The sequence below is a fragment of the Mustela putorius genome, unplaced genomic scaffold (genome assembly GCF_011764305.1).
Source record: "Mustela putorius furo isolate JIRA1106 unplaced genomic scaffold, ASM1176430v1.1 tig00000275_pilon_pilon_pilon, whole genome shotgun sequence".
Classification (NCBI taxonomy): Eukaryota; Metazoa; Chordata; class Mammalia; order Carnivora; family Mustelidae; genus Mustela; species Mustela putorius.
The window spans coordinates 27,980,915-28,002,211 of record NW_025421341.1 but is presented as its reverse complement, the minus strand read 5'-3'; the positions used below and the strand labels follow the sequence as shown (position 1 = coordinate 28,002,211).

The 21,297-nt window shown below is 38.9% G+C and overlaps 1 protein-coding gene across 13 annotated transcripts in view; it reads left to right on the top strand.

Moving 5' to 3' along the window:
* The window catches only part of DOCK10 (dedicator of cytokinesis 10), a 268,794-nt gene that overhangs the window by 113,653 nt on the left and 133,844 nt on the right, over positions 1–21,297 (top strand). For 12 of the 13 annotated variants that reach the window (XM_045078792.1, XM_045078794.1, XM_045078795.1 and 9 more), the window contains exons 2-3: positions 4,719–4,838; positions 20,729–20,818. In XM_045078792.1, the coding sequence (XP_044934727.1) occupies positions 4,719–4,838; positions 20,729–20,818 (210 nt within the window). The remainder of the gene's footprint in view (positions 1–4,718; positions 4,839–20,728; positions 20,819–21,297) is intronic. The other variant, XM_045078793.1, reaches the window with a different exon arrangement.

The window sequence follows — 21,297 nt, the reverse complement described above, 5'->3', positions numbered from 1 at the left end:
CCTCCCCTCCAGCAACTCTCAGTTTGTTCCCTATAGTTGAGAGTCTCTTATGGTTTGCCTCCCTGTCTGTTTTTATCTTATTTTTCCCTCCCTTCCCCTATGATCCTCTGTTTTGTTTCTTAAATTCTGCATATGAATGAAATCATATGGTATTTGTCTTTCTCTGACTTATTCTGATTAGCATAATACCCTCTAGTTCCATAAATGTCATTGCAAATAGCAAGATTTTATTCTTTTTGATGAGTGAGTAATATTCCATTGTATATATACACCACGTCTTTATCCATTCATCTATCTATGGACATCTGGGCCCTTTCCATAGTTTGGCTGTTGTGGATATTGCTGCTGTGAGCATTGGGGTGCATGTGCCCCTTTAGATCACTATGGTTGTATCCTTTGGATAAAAACCTAATAGTGAAATTGCTGAGTCATTGGGTAATTCTATTTTTAACTTTTTGAGGAACCATTGTTTCTGAGCAACAGCTCTAGTGTCTTCACTTTGGGGATATGACCTCCACCATCCTGCCTGCCTTCCTTATCCCTCTTGGATTAAGGTCAATATTTTTTCTCCATCTTGTTCCAAAGATAATATTGCAAAGACATACACTTACACGTCTTGGCTTGTATGTGTAGTTATTTCTTTAAAATACGGTCTCAAAAAAGGAATTCCTGGGTCCAAAGATATAAACTTTTTTACTCAAATATTTATTGAATGCCTCCTCTTTGCTCTTTATACACATTAAATTTGCAATTTAAGTGCTTTAAATTCATGACTAAGGGAAATTTAAACTCACAGACTTTACTTAACGCTTACGGAATTAGTACTATGGGTTTGGTGCTAGTCTAAAAGTGTAACCTATATTACCTCATTTAATACTATAACATAGCTCCTACTAAGATGTCCATTTTACAGATTAGAAACTAAGGCACAGAGATTCTAATTAACATGTCCAACATCCCATTGCCCATAAGCAGCAATTCCAGAGCTAAAACACCAAGGGTTCTGGTTCCAGAGTAAAAGTTACACTCTATTCATCTCAGCATAAAACACTTATAATCACACTCCACTTTTTACTTTGGACTCCCCTAAAATAAGGCTGGGTGGTCTAGTTTATTTCTTAGTTAAATTGTACTTCTATTCTAGGTTGATAATTTAGTTATTTTACTTGTCATTGTTAGACACTTTCAAATGCTGAGATCTTCAGTCGTCATTTCTTCACCCATTTGATTTTGAATTATAATTATGAAATTAATTCAGATCCTTGCAACAGTATACTATGTCCTTGAAATTTGCGTCTTTAGCTAAGGCACAATCTGCTCCTTCAAACCAAATTAAACGACTCTTGACAGCCTGGGTTATTACTACAATGGCAGGTTTATCGACTCTAGGAGTAAGATATTGTGCTGACATTCCATGAGAAGTTGTAGAATAAGTAGAAGGAAGGAAAGCCTTTGTTTTTGTGACAGGAGCCCATTATGCTGCTGAGAAGTTGAATTGGAGGAGAGCTGAGGATTTGAGAAAGTAGATCAAACAAATCCCTCAATATTTATGAGAAGAACAGGGTCCCTTACCACTGCAGTGCAACACAGTTCCGCTGCATGATAACAGGTATTGGTGGGTGCCTTTTCCCATGCCTGGAGAGATTTTAGAACAGCTAATGAAATTCATTAGTCATCTGAGAGAGAGCAAGAGTAAAAAGCACTATAAAAATCCAATCCAATTCAGGGTAATCTTGGCACATGCCTTAGCCCAGTTGGTGTATTTCCAAAAGAAAGAGGCACATTAAATTCAGGAGGGACAATCCAACTGTTCTAAAGCTATAAATCAATGCTACTTAGCTCTCATTTTTGCTCAACATCTCTGCAAGGAGCCATAGTGAGAAATTAACTGATTCCACCATGCTCATATACATGTGTCTCTTTGACCGAAACACTGAGCAGACAGCTCTCTTGCTCCAGAGAGAACTACTCGTCACATGACCTGAACCCTCACCATCACAGATGCATAAAGCCTTCATGCCAAGCATAGCCAAATCCCAGGCCCTAGGTGCTACGGGGTATATCATTGTTATTTTCATTTTTAAACCTCATATCCACAAAATTATGAAACACTGGATGTTTTGCATGCTGCACCTTGACTAACACATTTCCTGGAAAGATAGAACTTTACTAATCTGTCCCTCAGAAGTCAAAAAATTAATGCATTATTTGAAGCAGCTCTGCTAGGTTTTGCAGCCCTATGACAAAATAACCTAAGCGCAACATTTAAACAGGAAAAGCTTAATAAATGTTATTCGCTGATTGGCTGATATGTCCTAGCCTTAAATGATGTAATAAAAATATACCTTCCAGCAGAAGTTTTTAGGCTATGCCTTTTATTAGGTGCATCAAGGAAGGTGGGGATGTAATATCTCTACGGTTTTATTAACACCCTGTGACTTGCGAGCTCTGATTTTCCCATTGTACTAATTGAGTTGGGGCTAATTCTAGGTAGAGTGTGGGCCACCTGAAACATCTTCTCTGAAGGTCTTCTTGACTCCAGCTTGATATTAATGGTCACATTGCAACTAAGGGAGATAAAATTAAAAGGAGAGTGAGAACAGGATGGTAAAAGGCCCCTGAAAACATATTCTGTCATTTGCTTTTAAACCCATAAGTTGCAACACATACTAATAAGAAGTGACACTCTCACAGTCCTGTTCATGTCGAAATGAGGACAGCGAGAAGAAAGTCTTGGTAGTTACATTACGGGCTATTGGTATGTGAGCACTGAAGGCCAACAACATCTGCAAACTGGAGAACCAGTGAGGGAAAGGGACATAACCAACGAAATCTATGGTTCATTTGCTACGTTTCATGCACAAACACAATTTTAAAAGAAGAAGGGAAAAAATAGAGGTTCCCAAACAAGCTACATATTTCAGACTTGAAGGTCTGAGGGAGCAGCATGTGACATTACAGGGTAAGAGATCTTAGAGGCAGAGCATTGAGGTCCGTAGCTGAGCTCCACTGAATCACCACTACTTGAAGACATTCAAAGCCAACTAAAAATAAACTAAAATAAAGCCAAATCTAACATCTGGAGCCTGCATTTGCCTCATGAGCCATGAGTCTGTGGTCCTTGAGATCAACCTTGGCCTGGGAAAACAGGGAATCAGAACTTAAAACAAATCTACATAGAAGAATCAAGTCAAAAGGCAGGGGTTCTAGGACTTTTTTTTAATTACCTTATTCATGCCATAGTGTCTCTGTGTCTTATGCTACGAAACAGTGAACATTTCACACAGCTCTTTCCCTAAAGAGGTTGTGTGGGACAAATAAACATCTTTCCTCCAAAAATTACATGGAGTCCTGTGTTTTTTGTTTGCTAAGTCTGGCAGTCTTAACTCGACGGGCCACTCCAGAGAGAATATTCACCATACATCATCTTTAGTTTACTTAAGCATTGTAAAATGGGTTTGTTCTGTTTTGTTTTAATGCTGAAAGTACATGGAAGTTCTTTTTAGTGGTCCACGATGTCACATCTTATTTTTGATTTTGTTTATATTTAGAAAAAACGTCGACTGCTACTTAGAGGAGCCAGTCAGCAATTATTAAAATGTTCGTGGAAGTTTTTAGGGCCTCACCAGCAGAGATCTTCCAAAGAAGGTCTTAGAAATCAAAACTAAACCTCTGTGCTCTGCAGACTAGGGAGGGGTGAGGACAACAGGAAACTGTTGATGGCATTGGCGTGCTAGAGAAAAAAAAAAGGTTTTTTCCATTTATGAGATTCCTCCTTAGCCTCCAAAGTTCATGGTGATCACTCCAGCTCCTTACAGCCCCCAAATAATCTCAAAGACCATCCCTTGTCACTTAAGTTGTACAAATATTTCATCAAATGGCAAGGGAATTCAAGACTGTGTCCTTGATTTTCTGTTTTGCAATGTTTTATTCTGTATTTGGGGACCCATTTTTCTCACGTTTGGCATAAACACATCAGCCTTGTAATGCTACCATCACACCTTTTTCCCCTCTGGCATTTGTCATTTGGTGTTATAGGCCATTTCTTTGAGGGAAGTGCCTCTCATCTTGGCTTCCAGATTTTAAGGCGATGTGATCATCTGGCTAATTTTTCAGACTCTTCTCCGTTTCTACCACAATGCATCCATAATAGTTGCATTGTTCAACCCTGCTAGAGAATTACCCAGCTTCTCTCTGTTGTGGCAAAGAAACAGAGAGCCAAGCAATTAATCCTGACACAGGATCCATGCTTCAGGGACAACGAAGACAGCCTGTGATACTTTGCTTGCTAATAGGGAGCCAACATTTTAAAATAGATCCAAGTAAATCTCACAAGGAAGGATCTAATTCAGCAAAACTGTTGATGATCGTAATACTACAGCAAGAAAGCAGAGGACTTTTCTTCAAACTGACAAAGATAAAGTTCACATAATTCAGCGGGTATGTTTGGCTGAATAGCATGAGCTTTGGGAGCTCAGTGAGAACAGCTTGAATTACTGAGCAAGAAGTCAAGTATTTCAGGATCTTTTCATATTATTTCAGATCTGGAAATAATAGTTATGTGGCTTTGCCCTAAATGCCTGGAATCTCTGTGACTCTACTGGAAGGACTGCATCATGTCAAAGCCTTGGTAGCTAAGAAGCGAAATTCAACCACACGTTGAGAAGAAGCAAAATTATATGTGTCAGTGGTTAATGTCATATTTTCTTTTTCCACAGCAGGAAAAGCCCAGGCTCCTTGAGCCTTTGGATTATGAAACTGTCATTGAAGAACTTGAAAAGACCTATCGGAATGATCCCCTTCAAGATCTTCTGTTCTTCCCCAGTGATGACTTTTCAGTAAGTGTTATTTTTCCAACCATCTAAGTTTGGGATGGCCCCAGAGATGATAAAAGATCCTCTCCAGTCGGGTCACTGTCTTCCCTTATAGATTCAGGTTGGGCAGTACTCTTTCCTGGGGCTACCCTACATCATAGTCACTGTAGTGGGAAGCCACATCCACCAATAGAGAATGCCCGAGGTCTTGGCATAGCTGAAAGTTCCACAGTGGCCTTTGGGGTGGGAGATGCACAGAGTACTGCTCATTCCAGATGGTACCCGTGTCCATACCAAAGTCTGGGTACCTAGCCTCCCAGAGCATTTTTTCTCTCACCCATTTCTAACTGAAAGCTTCTGAGCGAGTTAAACCAGCCAAAGGCAGAGGGAGGAATCTCTTGGCACAGAACATGCAATTCTTAAAAATCACCCTTAATCTTGGCTGTCCTTTGGTAAGGAACTGGTAAGGCTTGCGGGCAAAGAAAGAGAGGCCAACACATCTTCATGGAAAGATTTGTGATCTGAAGACGGTGCTCTCTGGCATGTGGAATGTCCTGAAGATCGTAGAGAGAATGAATAAAAGGGCAGTTCATTGTGGAATTGGAAACAAACACAGTAAACTTATGGCTGATGAGCACTCACATGTCTCCAGCATTCCATTTGTGGTCATCTCAAACATTTTTACATTGTTAAAAAATATCTGTGTAAATGGAGATCTCAATGAGCAGATGGTGACCTTTCATGTCTTTTCCTAAAAGAATGGTGTTCAGATATCACAAATAAATATCTTAAAGCCAATGAAAAGGTAGCTCCAGGGTAACCCTGGGAAGTAACCACTGTCCATGGGAACCTCTGCTGAATTTCTGGGGCCTCATGCTCATGCTTCTTCAAACAGCCTCACACTCCCATTCTTTCCTCTTACTTTTGGGGCAGATCTGGCTTCTGGTTTCTAAGGTGAATTATTTTCACCTTCTTCCATGGATTATTAAAAAAGAAAGTAGATGGAAGTTCACCATGTTCTGTTCCAAGTATAGAGAATGATGGAAGAAAGGAGATAGATTTATAGGAAGGAAAAAAAGGAACTATCCCAATTTGTTTTTCAGATTTTTACACGGGTCCTACTTTACTGGTTGACACACATTAAGAGAGGCGGATCTCATGCAGAAATGTCATTTCCGTGGTTTAGACCACCAGGGCTTGAACTGCAAGCACAAAGTTGAGCCACATTTTATTATTATTATTTTTTTTTTTATTTCCACACCCTCACTTTCTTTCATACTGAAGATAAAACTTTATGAATAGACTCTTTCTGTCAGACAATACAAAAATCCTTGAAACTTGGAGACATTTTCTTCTAGCTCTGTCATCCAGATATATGACAAAAGCTACTCCAAATTCCCCTAGTTTCAGAAGAAAGTGGATGGGATGTAACAATTGCACTGAATTTAAATTCATATTCTGGCATTTTTTTCACAATCATTTAAGTTAAAAATTGTCTGATTACTCTAGGACCTTTGTCTTCCTTAATCGTGTGAACAGAGCATATAATAGCATACATACTTCTTTGTTTTCCAGAAGTGAATATTCCAGTAAATACACTGAATTCTTTCCTTTTCCGGTCCTTTGCTCAACACCCTCTGTGGTCACCCCCCTTGCCTTCAAAATGAAGGGAAATCATGTTTTTGAGCAATGGTAAGGATTACCTGGGATGTGTGTGGACAGACTCTGCTCACCCAGTGGGAAGTGGTAATAGAGTGATCACCCCCATCCCTGGGGCATCACAGAATGGAAGGAGGGGAGAAGCTCCAAACTTCCCACCCTCCCTCCAAAAGCCCCAAGCCTGGTTATGCCCTACAGGTGAGAGAATCCAGCTCACTTCCATGTTTGCATGTTACCAAGCACCCTTACTTTAGGCAGACCTGATTCATTACTGGCTTTATTTAATCAATATTTATTTTGCACCCACAAAGCACTGAATATAGAACTGCACTTCTCAGATAAGTGAGGCAGGCAAGAAAAGAAAAAGCCCTGTATTTAAGGAGTGTGTGCCCTAATATGGATGAAAGTAACAGTTGATTAAGAATCCTGGCTTCTTATGGTTGAGACATACCAAGAAACAGGGGCTTCAACTGTTATTTAATATATCTTACAGGAAATTATTTTCTACCAAGACAGGATTCGGGCAGTGTTTCTCCCTACTCACCCCGCTGACCCAAACCACCACATCCTTTTTTGTCTAGATCCCCAAAAGTAGCTTTTAACCAGTCTTCCTGCCCTCTTCCTTTGTCCTCATTTAAAGGAAGTTTTAGAAATACAAATCAGGCAATGAATGCCACAGCTCTAGTTAAAAATTTCCAATCGTTTCCCGTTGCGTTCAGTGTCAAACCAACATGTCGCCATTGTCCCCAGCACCTGGTTCTGCATGACCTCAGAGCCTTTATCTCCCCGCCCTGTTTCCCTTGGTCACTGCATGGATACCTAGCATTCTCTATGGTTCCCTGAACTGGCAAAGCTCATCCCCTGTGTCAGGGCCAGTCTGCTCTCTTGCACGACGGATTCCTGTTTTTCATTCATAATTCAATTCAAATGCTACCTGTCCAAGGAAGCATCCATGACTCCAACCATGTAGTGTCCCTTTATGACACCACATTTTTCTTTTCTTTCTAGTCCTGCCAAACCTAGAAGGACCTCAGTTTGCTTTTTCTCTCTTCTATCACTCGTTCCTTACCATGAGGATGTACCCTCGAGCAGGATGGAGATGTGTTCTGTTTTGATCACTGGGAGATCCCCCTCCCCCAGCAGCTAGAGTGGCACTTGGCACAAAGCAGGTGGAAAATTAACATTTATTTCATGAATTATCTTTCAAAAACATGTGGATTGTTATTTTAGAATATACCTTTAATTCTTTGAGTACTTTTAGGAACCAAAAATTCCAAAGTGGAATTTCAGTATAAAGAGAGTGAAGTAATTGGTTTTGGTTGATGAGGAGGAAAGTGATCATTAATGTGATACTTTCCTCTTCGACACAACCCAACATATCACCTTAGGAAAACAGCCCTAAGATCAGCTGATCGCTAAGATCAGCTCCAGAAGCTCATTCAGCTGGTACAGTGCCTGCCACATAGCCACTATCAACAGAGGCTGATTTCCTTTCTGCACCCCATAATGTACCTGCTTTCTGTTACTAGGCGTGGGAGAAATCAGTTTTTACCTGTATTTTAAGTACCCAACACAATGACAGGGTCGTGAGCTTTCGTGAAGATTATGGAACATTGACTTAAAAATCGTCTTCTTCCTGGTAAAGAAACTGAAGTAAAAGTATTTCCCATTGTCTTGGCACATCCAGTGCGTGGGTCCTGGGAGCAGGCATTGTGATCTCTGGGACATTTTGCATCATAGTGAATCACTAAGAATAAACGGCCTTAGGTATATTTCTTAGCTCTTTCATTTAAAAAACATGAGCTACTTCATTTATTGTATTTGGGACTCTTGCTTTTCTTATCTTTCTTTCTGAAGCAGTTAGTAATAGAAACTTAGGACCAAAAAAATAAGAAACTCAGTCACCAAATTGTGGCTTCATAAAATAGGCAAGGAGACTAAGAAAGGAAAAACAAGAACTAAAGAACAGTTTCAAGGACACAGTGAATCATAGTGTTGAGTGACTCAGTTTGAGGAGAAACTGATTAAAAAAAAAAAAAAAATAGCAGAACCAAAAATGAGAAAGCCAGGAATGAGTTTCCTATTGAATAACAGACACAGAAAGCCTGATGTGGAATCACCTCCGGACTTAACAAAAGCTTAAATAAGAAAGTTCAGAGGTCTGTAAGCTATCACACCGTGGAGGGCCACTGGATTGCCTGCATTTCAAAACTGCCCATGCCAGGAGAACTGCACTATTTCAACTCAGCACCATGGCTTACTTTCTGTGAGTTAAGCTGCATGTATCAAGGGCAACAAAATGAACAAGAAACAGGGCTTACACTTGAAAGGTTATGCTTTTGACACCAAGAGGTGCCACTTTCGAAGTCAAAAGTCTGTGTTGTGCATGGGAAATGACCTGCCTGAAGAGTTACATGATATTCTCAAATCCCCTCTTCATCTCAGTAGTTCAGAATTAGTGTCTCTGGGTTACCTAGTGTATCCTGCAGTTCCCATTGGCTTATTATTATTACTGAGTGAATCATGAATTCTTGATGTACCAATGGCTTTTTCTTTCCATAGTATGTTTTAAGCTATAAAAAGCAACTGGTGTAAGGGGATTTCTGGACTCAACCACATGGCTCATTTTGTTGCTAGGAAGCAGAAAGACCCCAACATCTTTTAAATTGAAAAGCAGAAAGGTCCTGAGTCATTAGTGGTTTTTTTTTTTTTTTCCTTCCTCTTGCTTTACTGAGACACAGCTCAACATTTTATAAAACTCTCAACCTCTTTTCAGTTTTTGGCTTCTGAGACTAAAAAGTAGGCTTTAAATGGCTCACAGTGTTGATGAAAGAACAATTGTAATTGCAATTTAAAAGGTAAGTGACAGTCTTTGTCAAACTAGGTTATTTCTAAGTTTTAATATTCCTCTCATTTGTAAGCTAATGAGGTTGAGATTTTCAAAGGCTCTTGTTCAAGGATGTAGTGTATCTGTGAAGACAGAAATCAAACACGAGCACCTTGACTTGTAATTTACGTTTCTGTTTATGTAACAGAAACGCTACAGAAATGTAACGTTTTACACGTAACAGAAACGTTACAGAAACGTTTACGGTTCTGTCTACACAGCATGCTTATGGCCAGCAGCTCCTTAGAGAAATAAGATGCATTATTTGGGGAAATATTAACTCCCTGAATCCCACAATGGGTACCATCAGAAAATTGGTGTGGTAGTGAAGAATTCTAGAGGGATTATTTCAGTTGAGTAAGAATATATGGCGACTTCTCTGGGCTTGATCAAACTAGGAAGATAGACACAAAAAGTGTACATATAGACTGGTACATGAATGTTCATAGAAGCATTATTCATAAATGTTTCCAAAGAGGAAACAGTGCAAATGTCCATCGACTGAAGAATGAATAAATATACTGTGGTCTATCCACACAATGGAATATTACTCAGTCATAAAAAAAAAAAAGAATGAAATAACTGATTCATACTACAACATGGGTGAAACTTTGAAACCATTATGCTAAGTGCAGAAGCCAGTTACAAAAGACCACATATGGTAGGAGTCCAACTGAAATGTCCAGAAAAGGCAAATCCACAGAGACAGGAAGTTAGCAGTTGCCAAGGCCTCAGAAGAAAGAAGAACGGGAAGTAACTGCTAGGAAATATAGAGTTTCTTTTGGACATGATGAAAATATTCCAAAGTAAAAAATGATGATGGCTGCACTATCCTGTGGGGGGGGAATATATATATATATATATATATTATATATATAATATATATACATATAATCACTGAATTCTACATTTTAAAAGGGTGAACTCTATGGCATGCCAGTTATGTCCTAATAGCACTGTTATTTTTTAAGAAAGGATTTTTTAAACATTAATGTAAGGGTAATATAGATGGTCAGAGATAGGGTGCAAAAAAAATCACAATACATGTCTATATGCAAGTACTTCACTCTTCTAAAGGAATAAACAGGTGTACTAAAGAAACAATAAAGAACATGGTAAAGCATTTAATTTATTGTTACTTTTTATTTCTAATGCATATTTAATGTGTCTTGCTTATATATCAGCAATATGCATATAATATTATATATATATATATAACCAGAAATATATGTATATATATGGGGGGGAGAGAGAGATGTTGAATTAATCACTAGCAGAGATTTTGAATCTAAAATATTCCAGAATGGAGCTGCCGACTTCATGTATGATACAGACAATAAATTTTAGATTTCAGAGCAGAGAAAATGTATGTTGGATAAATTAGAGAAGATTTTCAGGAGATGGCACTTAATACTAAGCCTCAGGTTAGAAAAGAACAAGAAAAAGCAAGGACTTTTCTGAGAGGAAGAGGAGCATGGATGGGGCTTGTGCAAGAATGAGTCCAGTGTGGAAGAAGGCATGTGAGCAGCCCGATGGAAAGATGCACGTTGGGTTGGCTGTAAGCAGGTTAGCTGGTGGCAGGCCTTGCCCGTCATGGGACCATGTCCACAGGCCTCACATCAAGGAGGTTCGTTCTCTGTGCCTCCTTGGAAAGAGAACTCAGACCATAACCTCTGAGTACTTGCCAAGGGAAGGTATATTAAGTGTATCGTTGGAGCACTGTGTTCTATGAATGCTCACATTTTCCCATATGTAAAATGTATCATCCCTACCTCTTCAGAGGATACAAGACACATTTTGGAGCCTGCAAAATGAATCTCTCTCTCTCTCTCTCTCTCACACACACACACACACACACACAAAATGAAATGACTTGCTAAGTGGTTTACCAATCTAAGAGTAAAAAACTTGAACCAGGTCCGCAAATGTCCCTATTTATATTCTTATTACTTGAGAGATAAAGAGAGAGAGCAGAGTGGAGGGGCAGAGGGAGAGAAAGTCTTAAGAAGACTTCGCACTAATAGAATTCTCACGTTGGGCTCCCTGCGGGGTTGATCTCGTGACCCTGGGATCACGACCTGAGCCACAACCAAGAGTCAGACAGTGCCACCCAGGTGCCCCCTACTTAACTTATTAAATACTGTGATAAGTTCTAGCTTGACTTGGCTAGATGATGACAACTATCCAGTTATGGGCAACGGCTCACTTTTTGTGCATTTCCCATACAATTTAACTTCAACAAAACAAGAAAGTCTTCCCCTTAAAGCACAATGAATGAGTCAACAATGATGAAAGGTTCAGCATAGGGAATATAATCGACAGTATTGTAATAGTGCGGTATGCCGACAAATGGTAGCTACGCTGAGCACAGCATAACGTATAGAGTTGTGGAGTCACTATGTTGTACTTGAAACTAATGTAAAATTGTGCATCAACTATATTCAAATATTTTAAAAATAATAAACAAATGAATGAATAAAGAGGAAATTATCTAGAGGGTGAGCACAACGAAGGTAAAATGATATTCTCACATACTTAAATAAAACAAAAACCACAACAGTACTCTTCTGAATGTAATAAAAGGTGTTTTTCAAGCAACTTGCAAAGGCTTCTGTTCAAGTACAAGTGTCTGCTCTACCAGAATATAAGGCCATATCAGTGCCTTGAAAAATTTAGGTGAAGATCACTTTTACACACATTTTTAGGTGGAATTGATTGTGAAATGTCTTAACTATAAGGCTTGTTGAATTCTCCAGTTTCAGACTGATTAGTTACTATAAACACCATCATTTTTGTTCTTTTTAAGCAGCTGGGATCTACAGTACTGTCCGAGGAGGCTTTAGCTACAGGATAAGAAAAGCAGCTTTTTTTTTTTTTTTAATACTTTGAGCAGTGGCCATTGGCCAATTGAGAAATGGCCGTGATGTGCTTCAAACAAAGTCTTCTGTGGTCACTTCAGCCAGCAGAATGGTGGCTGTGTCAAAGCCGCGGAGACTACCCGCTAAAGGGTGGAAGGAATCAGAAAGTGTCGTGGTGGTAGTTAAAAATGTCTGAGTATCATGGACCTGAAATTACAAACATTAGAGCTGCATGCCTCATTGCATAAATAAAGTGACAGTTTTTATTTCCAAACGCCTAATCTCTGGACAGTAAGCCTCTTATAAAATTCTACGACCAAGAGGAGCTCGGCTGAGTTCCAGTGCTGTTTCGGATCTGTTTCATGCAATTGAGCTCCTCTAATTGTCCACCAGAAGGTCTGTAAAAAAGAACAGGAAGTCTTCTGTGGCCAAGACAATTTGTAGCGGTCTGAAAGCATCTAATTCTCAGAAAAGAAGTTCTTTGCAACCATATTAATACCCTCAACAAATATGACTGCATACTTCTCTTCTTATTTGATCAATTTATCTTTGCTTCAGTGGAGACACATTCAAGAATCGTGAGTGGAAAGGCCACAGTTCTTAAAGCTGAAACCTTATGGAGGCCTTCTTTTTCAGCCAAATTCTCCAGAAGCACAGCAAAATATAACTGAGATAACTAGCATGTCATAGGCGTTGATTATACATGTATGCCTTTTCTTATACCTGTGTATTCTGCACAAATGGGAAATAATGCAAATTGTAAAATAATGGTTTAGATTTATCACACGATTACATGAGGGTGATTCAGACTCAGTTATCTTATTAAGAACCAATATCATTTCATAACTAGAGGTCATCAGGAATCACCCCTAGCTATTATACCTATGGTTCCTTTTATAAAAGCCCCAACCTGAATGAATTTCCAATCTCATACATTGCATGAGGGGCTCTATCTTTACTGTATGACGTTCATGAATCAAGTAGCTATGTGATCATTATTACTGGAAACCTGAATCCAGATATCAGAAACTTACTACTAAGGAAACAAAAATTTTCTTAAACCAGCTCAGTCTTCACAAGGTGGTATTATACCATAGTGATCTTAGTGGAGCACCAGATACAGCTACAAAAGAAGTCTGCATTTGAGTCGTGTTACTCTACTCTCAATCAGACATACAGTATTTGAGAGCAACTATTGTTTTTTATTTATTTTTAAATTAACACATAAAGTATTATTTGCCCCAGGGGTACGGGTCTTTGAATTATCAGGCTTGCACATTTCACAGCACTCACCATAGTACATACCCTCCCCAATGTTCAAAACCCAGCCACCTTATCCCTACTCCCCTGCCCCCAAGCAACTCTCAGTTTGTTTCCTGAGATTGAGTCTCTTATGGTTTGTCTCCCTGCCAATCCCATGTTGTTTCATTCTTTCCCTCCCTACCCCCCATGACCCCCAGCCTTCCCTCTCAAATTCCTCATATCAGAGAGATCATATGATAATTGCCTTTCTCTGGTTGACTTATTTTGCTTAGCATGATACCCTCTAGTTCCATCCACATCATTGCAAATGGCATGATTTTGTTTCTTTTGATGGCTGCATAGTATTCCATGGTATGTATGTGGGTGTGGGTGTATATATATGTATATATACACATCACATCTTCTTTATCTATTCATCTGTTGATGGATGCCTAGTTCTTTCCATAGTTTGGCTATTGTGGACATTGCTGCTATAAACATTCAGGTGCACATGCTCCTTTGGATCACTACATTAGTATCTTTTGGGTAAATACCCAGTAGTTTCATTGCTGGGTAGCTCTATTTTCAACTTTTTGAGGAACCTCCATACTATTTTCCAAAGTGGCTGCATCAACTTACATTCCCACCAACAGTGTAGAAGGATTCCCCTTTCTCCACATTCTCACCAACATCTGTCACTTCTTGACTTGTTAATTTTAGCCATTCTGACTGGTGTGAGGTGGTATCTCACTGTGGTTTTGATTTGTATTCCCCTGAAGCCGGGTCATGTTGAGCACTTTTTCATGTGTCTGTTGGCCATTTGGATGTCTTCTTTGCTGAAATGTCTGTTCATGTCTTCTGCTCATTTCTTGATTGGATTATTTGTTCTTTGGGTGTTGAGTTGAAAAGTTCTTTATAGATTTTGGATACTAGCCCTTTATCTGATACATCATTTGCAAATATCTTCTCCCATTCTGTCAGTTGTCTTTTGGTTTTGTTGACTGTTTCCTGTGCTGTGCAAAAGCTTTTGACCTTGATGAGGTCACAATATTTCATTTTGCCCTTACTTCGCTTGCCTTTGGTGATGTTTGTAGGAAGAAACTGTGGCTGAGGTGAAAGAGGTTGCTGCCTGTGTTCTCCTCAAGGATTTTGATGGATTCTTGTCTCACATTGAGGTCTTTCATCCATTTTGCGTCTATTTTTGTGTGTGGTGTAAGGAAATGGTTCAGTTTCATTTTTCTGCATGTGGCTGTCCAATTTTCCCAACACCATTTGTTGAAGAGACTATCTTTTTCTGTCAGACATTCTTTACTGCTTTGTCAAAAATTAGTAAACCATAGAGTTGAGGTTCCATTTCAGGGCTCTCTATTCTGTTCCATTGATCTATGTGTCTAGTACCATACTCTCTTGATGATTATAGCTTTTTAATAGAGCTTGAAGTCTGGAATTGTGATGCCACCAAATTTGGTTTTCTTTTTCAACATTTCTCTGGCTCTTCAGGGTCTTTTCTGGTTCCATATAAATTTTAGAATTATTTGTTCCATTGTTTGGAAAAAATGGATGGTATTTTGATAGGGATTGTGTTAAATGTGTAGATTGCTTTAGGTAGCACAGACGTTTTCACAGTATTTCTTCTTCCAATCCATGAGCATAGAAAGTTTTTCCATTTCTTTCCATCTTCCTCAATTTCTTTCGTGAGTACTTTATAGCTTTCTGAGTACAGATTCTTTGCCTCTTTGGTTAGATTTACTCATAGGTATCGCATGGTTTGGGTGCAATTGTAAATGGGATTGACTCCTTAATTTCTCTTTCTTCTGTCTTGCTTTTAGTGTTTGGGAATGCAACTGATTTTTGCACATTGATTTTATATCCTGACACTTTACTGAATTCCTGTATGAGTTCTAGCCATTTTGGAGTGGAGTCTTTTGGGTTTTCCACATAAAGTATCATATCATCTGCAAAGAGTGAGAGTTTGGCTTCTTCTTTGCCAATTCAGATGTTCTTTATTTCTTTTTGTTGTTTGATTGCTGAGACTAGGACTTCTAGTACTCTGTTGAATCACAGTGGTGACCGAGGACATCCCTGCCATGTTCCTGACCTTAGGGGAAAAGCTCAGCTTTTCCCCATTGAGAATGATATTCACTGTGGATTTTTCACAGATGGCTTTGGTGATATTGAGGTATATAACCTCTATCCTTACACTGTGAAGAGTTTTGATCAAAAAAGGATGCTATACTTTGTCAAATGCTTTTTCAGCATCTGTTGAGAGTATCATATGGTTCTTGTTCTTTGTTTTATTAATGTATTTTATCACATTAATTGATTTGTGGATATTGAACCAGTCTTCCAGCCCAGGAATAAATCTCACTTGGTCGTGGTGAATAATCATTTTAATGTACCGTTGGATCCTATTAACTAGTATTTTGATGAGAATTTTTGTATCCATATTCATCAAGGATATTGGTCTGTAATTTTCCTTTGTGATGGGGTCTTTGATTTTGGAATCAAGGTAATACTGGCCTCATCAAATGAATTTGGAAGTTTTCCTTCCATTTCTATTTTTTTTGGAACAGTTTCAGGAGATTAGGTATTAATTCTTTTTTAAATGTTTGGTAGAATTCCCGGGAAGCTGTCTGGCCCTGGTCTCCTGTTTGTTGGTAGATTTTTGATGACTGCTTCAATCTCCTTACTGGTTATGGGTCTGTTCAGGTTTTCTTTTTCTTTTTCTTCTTTTTTTAAATTTTATTTTATTTTTTCAGTGTTCTAAGATTCATTGCTCTGGTTTTCTATTTCTTCCTGCTTCAGTTCTGGTAGCTTATATGTGTCTAGCAATGTATCCATTTCTTCCAGATTGTCAAATTTGCTGATGTATAGTTGCTCAAAATATGTTCTTATAATTGTTTGTATTTCTTTGGTGTTGGTTGTGATCTTTCCTCTTTCATTCATGATTTTATTAATTTGGGTCCTTTCTCTTTCTTTTTGATAAGTCTAGCCAGGGGTTTATTAATCTTATCAATTCTTTCAAAGAACTAGCTCCTAGTTTCATTGATTTGTCTTACTGCTCTTTTAGTTTCTATTTCATTGATTTCCGCTCTGATCTTTATTATTTCTCTTCTCCTGCTGGGTGTAGGCTTTCTTTGCTATTCTTTCTCCAGCTCCTTTAAGTGTAGGGTTAGGCTGTGTACTTGAGACCTTTCTTGTTTCTTGAGAAAGTCATATATTGCTATATAATTTCCTTTCAGGACCACTTTGCTGTGTCCCAAATATTTTGAACAGTTGTGTTTTCATTTTCATTTGTTTCCATGAATTTTTTAAATTCTTCTTTAATTTCCTGGTTGACCCATTCAGTCTTAAGTAGGATGCTCTTTAGCCTCCACTTACTTCAGTTCTTTCCAATTTTCCTCTTATGATTGAGTTCCTGTTTCAAAGAATTGTGGTCTGAATATATGTAGGGAAGGTATGCACTAGATTTAGGGTGTATTTTCATCTAGCAGAAGAAATTGTATCCCAAAATTTTAAGGGGGAAAAAAAGTGTTATAAGAAATAAGTTTAAATACAATGAAGGGATAAAATATGACTATAAAAGTGGAATTTTTAAAAGATTTTTAAAAGGTACTGATAAGATAAAAATAGTTAAAAACGTTAAAATAGGAAAGAGGAAATTTCTTTAAAAAATAGAATAAGAAAAAAACAGAATTTAAAAATTTTAACTTTAAAAGACTAAAGGGTTATGGGGAAAAAAACCATGAATTCTATGTGTTGTTTTCCCCTAGCTTTGGAGTTCTGCAGTTCTCATAGATTGGTGAACTTGGTCTTGGCTGGATGTTCTTGCTGATCTTCTGAGGGAGGGGCCTGTTGCAGTGATTCTCAGATGTCTTTGCCTGAGGCAGTATTGCACCACCCTTGCCAGGGGTCAGGCTAAGTAATCTGCTTGAGTTCGCTCTCAGTAGCTTTTGTTTCCTGAATGCTTTCTGTACAGCTTTGGAAGACAGGAATGAAAATGGTGACCTTCCAATCTCTGGTCCCATAGGAGCCAAGAGCTTGGGGCCCCACTCCTCAGTGCACCCTCAGAGAAAAGCAGTCAATCCCTCCCATCTCCATGGTCTCTGCAGCACTCTGTACTCACCTGGCCTGTGACCAAGTGTTTCTATCTCTGGCACACAGCCCCGTTTGGAGTCTCCAAACCCAGCAGATTCCTGCAACACGCTCCCACACCACTCCTTCTGGAGGAGGAAGGAGGGGGTCTCCCTGGATCTGTTGCTTGTAGGGTCCCTGCTCAAAGAGCAGCGGTCTGACTGTGACTTGAATCACGGTTTAAGGTAATCCCGAGCTGAGAACTCACTGCTCAGCTCGGTTTCTGCAGCCATCTTCCTCACTCTGGTACATGGGAGCTCTGCCACACTCAGACACCCCTGGTTCTTTCTGTGGCCCGAGTGTCCTGAGATCACACTGTCCCCGACAGGGCTCCACCTCCTGCTTGACCTCTGGAGTGACTTCCCTCAGTGGAGCAGACTTCTAAAAGTTCTGGTTTTGTACTCAGCTGCTCTCTCACTTGTTAGGCGCCAGCCCCTCCCCACCACGGTCTATCTTCCTGGTGTTTTGGATTCACTTCTCCACACATCCTACCTTCCGGAAAGTGGTCGATTTTCTGTTCCTAGAATTGCTGCTCTTCTTCTCTTCAATCTTCTGTTGAGTTTGTAGGTGTTCAGAATGGTTTAGTAAATCTCTAGCTGAACTCCTGATGATATCTCAGTCTCAGACTCCTCTACCATCTTGCTCCACTCACCTCCAGCAACTACTGTTTTTTAAAGCAAGGAACTAAAAGGAAACTGCACAGGATAATGAGAAAGAAGAATGGTATTTTTGTATAAAAATGTATTGTAAAGTAATGACTGAAATATATAAAATTGTTTTGACTAGAGAGAAAAAGATCCTTAATCTTGCCAGTAGATTATAGTATGTAATGTTCCCCAGAAACACCAAGTTGGTGACACTGTGTATCTGAGAATTATCTATTCAAACAGGAAATGAGTTCTCCCCAGATGATTGAAAATCTAGAAAGAATCTCCAAAACTCAATTTTAGCATGGATTTTAATTTTTTACTTCAAACTTTCAATATAATTTATGTACTCTTCATCTTCTAAGGAGTATACAACATAAAAAAAGCAACTTGAAAGAGGCAATTCAAAAGGAATAAAAAATGTAAAATCTAAATAATAAGTCCTAAATTGACCCTATCTTATTTCACATGGGTGTATCTACACTTGGCTTATATTGATAGCTATGGCCCTGTACCACTTCTGAACTCTGTTCACACAACTGCAGTGAAATCCACTGATCAAGGAAACTCAGTCTACAACTGCATTTTAGGATGGACATTGATTATTATCATATGATGTATCTAGAATTTCATTTTCTCATTATTTTTTATCCTCTGATGTTTTTTTAAGATTTTATTTATTTATTTGACAGAGAGAGATCACAGTACACAGAGAGGCAGGCAGAGAGAGAGAGAGAGAAGCAGGCTCCCTGCTGAGCAGAGAGCCCGATGCGGGACTTGATCCCAGGACCCTGAGATCATGACCTGAGCCGAAGGCATCGGCTTAACCCACTGAGCCACCCAGGCGCCCCTATCCTCTGATTTTGATAGAGTCACATGACATTCTTCCTCTTTCACAGTGTCTAAACCCATGCTCCAAAGTATACACATGCAGACATGCACACACACACATACACATACACACACACACACACACACACACATTCAGCATACCCATTCATACATGCACAGACACACACGTGCTCACACAGCACACACACACCATACCCACACTCACACTACACATACTTATACACACACTCAAATATAGCATACACACACTCAAATATAGCATACCATCATGCATCATCAATAACCATGCACCCATACTCACAGACACACTCCTGTACTATGCCTAATCATACACACTTATGCAGACACATACCAGCATACCAGACAGACACACACACACACATACACACACATTCATGCACAGAACCCACATATCCATACACACTCAACATACTTAAGAAATAAATATTTAAATACCCAACTGGACACGAGATTATAGTAGTGAACAAAAGAAACCAAAGTTCTTGCCTTCAGGGAGCTTATATCAAGGGTGAAGCAAAAGGGTCATTTGAAGAAAACATGAGTCTTGGACTGGAAGAAAAGGTCTGATGATGCAGTTGGGGACCAAATTCCCTGAGCCCCTTCCCTATCCAACTTCTCCAAAACTCAAGAGGGGTTTTGAGATTCTCATCTGTTTCATTAATTGGTCTAGAAAAAAACCCCACTTCACCTAGAACAATTAAAATGAACTTTAGTTCCTGCTTTAGAAATGCTGATGAATCATTTGAGGATTTGGGGATATGCAAACGGAAAAACCCCAAAGGTTGGTGCCATGTATGGTAACAGACCCATCACCCCAGGGCCTCTGGAACCACCAAGGAGTACAGACTAAAGAAAGCTACAGGCAGGTGAGAGAAAACTACCATTTTTAGGGTCTCCCACACTCCCCACAACTTGATGGAGCTGAACACTCTATATGATATAAAGAAGAAACAACCTATGAAATTCTGTTTTGGATGTTTTATTTTAAGAGATCTTTTATACTTTTAACATACGTCTATTCATTTAATGCAAAGTTGTTTGCTGAGCACTGAAGGTAAAAACATTTCACTTATTTTAACAAAAATCATGAGGCCAAAAGCACGAGTTATTTTTTTCTTCAAGATCCAGGTTTACTGAATGCCCTTGCTTTCCTCCCACCCTTAAAATTGTGACCACACACACACACACACACTCACAGCTTCTAAAAATGGATTAACTTTACCTTCAAGAAATTATTTACACTACGATTAAAATCATGATGCTTTTATAAGTTTTCTCTTCCACTTCAAATTTATTTTAGGAGTATAACAACAACAAAAGACATAATAGAAATAAGCTGGTCAGAATACACAGATGCCCCAACTATTGTTTCCTACAGCGAAATGAAATAGCCTCAAAGTATGAGCTCCACTGATAGAGAGTAATTTAATAGTGCTGGCATTGACAAGCTATCGGAGGGCTGGCTCTTCTCTCCTAGAGATTGAAAGTTTCTCTGTCTTCTTTTACTGTTAGGTAATAAAATTGAAGACACTTTTCTATTATATTTTTGGTATGATGGTCTGCTCCGTGCTTCTAAGTTGGAGAAACTTAATTTCTCTTTATCGTTCTTCCCAGACGGCAACGGTGTCTTGGGATATCCGGACTTTGTACTCCACAGTACCTGAAGACGCAGAGCACAAAGCAGAAAATTTACTGGTGAAAGAGGTAAATGTGAGCTTCCAATCATTTCTTTATAAAGCTCTGTTAAAAGTTGTAATGAGCTCAGTTCAACTTCCTATCATCATTGCCTCCCTTTACTTTTCAACAGAGAATTCCAGATGCTATGATTAATTGATGTCTTCCAGCTGGTGTCACCTGTAGATTCTTTGCATTTTCCTGTTAATCATTTTTCAGTATCTGGTGACTCTTCAAGCTTTGGACTTTTTTTTTTTTCTTTTGTTTTTATATTGCTTAAACTCCTCACATTGAGGAATAGTTCTGTATTCTTAATGGAAAAATTTAATTTTATTTTGCTTATCTAGACTGAGTTGTTGGCAAGGCCATAAGATGTGAGAATTTTGGATAACAGAGTTTCTATTTTGAGAGAGAAATATTGGCTCAGTCTGTTAAGTGTCTGACTTCAACATAAGTCATGATATCAGGGTCCTGGGATCGAGTCCCACTTTGGGCTCTCTGCTCAGTGG